This window comes from Zea mays, chromosome 5, assembly GCF_902167145.1.
Source record: "Zea mays cultivar B73 chromosome 5, Zm-B73-REFERENCE-NAM-5.0, whole genome shotgun sequence".
NCBI lineage: Eukaryota > Viridiplantae > Streptophyta > Magnoliopsida > Poales > Poaceae > Zea > Zea mays.
The window spans coordinates 53,693,197-53,697,109 of NC_050100.1; the positions used below are offsets into that span (position 1 = coordinate 53,693,197).

A 3,913-nucleotide genomic window follows, 5' to 3' on the forward strand; every position below is an offset into this window, starting at 1 on the left:
GACTCCAACTCCGAACTGCTCACCTTCGGGAATTCTGGAAGCCGCTCCGCTATAATTCACCGGACTGTCCGGTGTAGCACCACCGGACTGTCCGGTGTGCCAGCGGAGCAACGGCTACTTCAGCGCCAACGGTCGCCTGCAACCGCATTGAATGCGCTACAGTGCGCGCACAAGTCAGGCACGCGCCAGAAGGCGCACCGGACAGTCTACAGGACCTGTCCGGTGCACCACCGGACTGTCCAGTGGCCCAGAAGACAGAAGCTCCAACGGTCAGAATCCAACGGCCGGGTGACGTGGCAGGCGCACCGGACAGTGTCCGGTGCGCCATGCGACAGCAGCCTTCACCAAACGGCTAGTTTGGTGGTTGGGGCTATAAATACCCCAACCACCCACCATTCATTGCATCCAAGTTTTCTGACTTCTCACACCTTACAAGAGCTATAACATTCAATACAAGACACACCAAAGAGATCAAATCCTCTCACAAGTCCATAGATCATTCCCAATCAAATAAGTGACTAGTGAGAGAGTGACTTGTGTTCATTTGAGCTCTTGCGCTTGGATTGCTTCTTTTTCTCATTCCTTCTTGTGATCAACTCAATTGTAACCAAGGCAAGAGACACCAATTGTGTGGTGGTCCTTGCGGGGACTTTGTGTCCCGTTTGATTGAGAAGAGAAGCTCACTCGGTCTAAGTGACCGTTTGAGAGAGGCAAAGGGTTGAAAGAGACCCGGTCTTTGTGACCACCTCAATGGGGAGTAGGTTTGCAAGAACCGAACCTCGGTAAAACAAATCATCGTGTCTCACTCTTTATTTGCCCGCGATTTGTTTTTCACCCTTTCTCTCGGACTCTCTCATATTTCTAACGCTAACCCGGCTTGTAGTTGTGCTTAAGTTTATAAATTTTAGATTCGCCCTATTCACCCCACCTCTAGGCGACTTTCAGCGGCCCCGAAACCGGCCACGTGGTGGGGTCGGGCGCTGTTTGCCGCGTGACTAGAGATAGTCGTATGGACTCCGCGCCTTCATACTGTAGTAAGGGGTACCCCTGTTTCAGGGTACCGACAACGATGATGAAGGAAACATTGCCTCTTCAAGCAGTATTTTTTGCGTATAGGGTGAGACGTTTGTCTTGCGTGAACTCATTTAGCGAAATTGTTTATAATCATCTATTAAATATGTCATGATGTGTTGCCTCATTATGTTATTAGATGTTCTCTATAGTGCTCTTTATTATCCTACATCTATTGTAGTTCTGTAAATGAGTGAACCTTACCTACATGTCTCAACTTGTATTGTCTCTTGTATGTGGAGAGATTTCTATGTGTGAATCCCGTGTCTGAACAGACTTAATTAATCGTTTTCTGTCTGCATAGAACTATGTTTAAACAAGATTTAGCTCTATGATATATATAGAAACCGTAGCAACGTACGGACAACTAACTAGTTAGTATGTAATGCCACACTTTTACAAATCTTGTTTACCTTACATAATTATTTAACTTTTGTTATCCTGCATGCTTATATGTAGGTATGGTTTATAATAAAACATTAATAACTGATTATTATTGGACTCCTAAAAATTTTTGTTTGTTTGATTGGTTTTAAGGTAGTGTTTAATTTCCAAGCCAATTTAGATGGAGCGACCCGTCTCGAAAATTTTTAGGCACCGTTCAACATTTAGTATAATTTTCCTTTTTAAACAATTTTTTATATATAGAATCAATCTAATTAATTACAAATTGAGAACAGTGGCTTTATCACATTATACTTCAAAACCAAACACTACCTAACAGTGTTAGCACGGATATTATTACTAGTTACTAGATTATATAAATTTCAGACCAGTCTTCCATTATCTTTCCAACAAGCAAGGGCAAAGCCAGACAAAAATATCGCTGGTGTCATCGTTACTAGAAGGTACGATCATCTAAACTGTAAAGCATTATACCATGATGTTTCTCTATTGGTGTCAGCTCTAGCTCCGCCCCTGCCAACAAGTGAAAGGGCAGCAGCAGCATTATCACTAGAAACACAAGAGAGAGATAAAGAAAAGCTCAGATTTCCTTCCTCACAAATTACATGGACGTAACTGAATTATTCACATAATGTGGAATCTTCACCATCGTCGTGGTGGTAAGAAAAGAAAAAAAGAAAGGGGAAAGAGGCAAGAATTATCCCATCTAGCGAGAGAGCACCACCGGGTCAGCAGCCGAAGAAGAACAAGCGGTGTCGAATGTCGATCCTTCCTCTGATTCCTGGCCGTTCTCGGGAGCTAGAGGCGGAGTAGTGTGTCGTAGCGGGCACCCATCTGATGGGTCTCAGCGGCCGCGTCAAGAGGCGGCGGCAGGTTCAGGTCGAACGGCAGGGGCGCGCGGGACGCCACCGCGTCGTCGCCGCATGCGTCGTCGCAGAGGACGGACGACGAGGATCCGCAGTAGCTGTGGCAGTCCTCGTCATCGTCCTCCTCCATGGGCACGGCGCTCCGCGGCAGGGCGGCGGCGCGGGGTGCGCCGCCGCTCCACGACTCGACGGTGCTGCTGTGGCTGGACGTGGCCGCGGCCGCCGGCGCCGTGGGAGCTGCGGCGGAGGCGGAGGGAGCCCTGTGCCGCGGCGCACGGACCGCAGCGCTGGGGAAGTTGGTGCGGGCGGTGGGCCCGCGGAGAGATCGGGCAGCGGCGTCGTAGGCGTGCGCGGCGGCCTCGGCGCAGTCGTAGGTGCCGAGCCAGATCGGGGTCTTCTTGGCCGGGTCCCGGATCTCGGCGGCGTAGCGCCCCGACGGCCGCCTCCGCACGCCGCGGTACCGAATCTCCGGCGACGGCGAGGGCTGCTGCGGCGGCGGCTTCGCCCGGCGCATCGCGGACGGAGAGGGGGTGGGGCGCTCGGCGGAGAGCGCAAGCGGGGCGGGTCTCGGCTAGGGTTTGGCCATAAATTTATTTATTTTCTTCTCTCCAGTTCTGGTTTCTCCCCGATTTTTTGATCTTCTTTTCCGCTTCGGTTCCTCCTCTCCTCCCCGGTCCCCGTGCTCGTGTAGGCTGTAGCCCTGTCTGTGCCCCGTGTTTCGCCTGGTTGCGTTGGCGATGCGGGACGGGATGCCCCCACCGCGCGGCCCCGCCACAATTTGGTTGGCGCGCTAGCGTTCCCCAGCAGGGTCGAGGTCTCGGCGTCGTCGTGTCGGCCTACCAGTCCGTGGCCTTTTCTGTTTTGGGGGCATGCATATGTCTACGCCAGGTGAAGTCGGCCCGGCCGGCATACAGCATACTGAGATCCGCATAAAAGCTGGCCGATACAACTTGCCGCCGGTTAAGCAATAGTATTCCTGTTTAAGAACTCTGTTTATAATATCACAGTCACTATGATATACTCTCTCCGTTTCTTTTTAGTTGTCGCTGGATAATTTAATGTTATACTATACAGCGACAACTAAAACGAAACGGAGGGAGTATCTATAATATATTTCACATTAGTTCAATCCTCGTTTGTTTGGAGACACAGTTTCGGCTATAGTATAGGAGAAAAAAAGAATATAGTTGTATGCAAACAAAAAACTAAAGACTAAGGTAGTGTTTGGTTGAAGAGCCAAGTAGAACGGAGTCATTTTGTCCCAGTTTTGTTGCTGTTTGGTTACAAAGTAATTAGAACGGAATGACTCCAATTAGGGAATATTCTTCTCAGATCCGGAACCATTCCGCTCCAAAAAATCAACCGGGCGGAGCCGCTCCGTTCCCATCCCGCTCTCACAGTCACGCTCTGTTCCGTTCACCCTGCAACCAAACAAAAAACAGAGCCGCTCCGTTCCAGATTACCAAACACATAACATGAGAACAGAGCGGCTCTATTCTTAGAATCATGGATGGAACGGCTCCGTTCTACTTGGCTCCTCAACCAAACACTATCTAAAATTTTTTATCCTA

General features: G+C 49.7%; 1 protein-coding gene across 1 annotated transcript; it reads right to left on the reverse strand.

Moving 5' to 3' along the window:
• Positions 1 to 2,045: 2,045 nt before the first annotated feature.
• LOC100280796 (uncharacterized) lies at positions 2,046 to 2,999 on the reverse strand. Its single transcript, NM_001153716.1, has one exon. The coding sequence runs from the start codon at positions 2,854 to 2,856 to the stop codon at positions 2,275 to 2,277; it is 582 nt and encodes a 193-aa protein (NP_001147188.1). The 5' UTR covers positions 2,857 to 2,999; the 3' UTR covers positions 2,046 to 2,274.
• Positions 3,000 to 3,913: the final 914 nt, after the last annotated feature.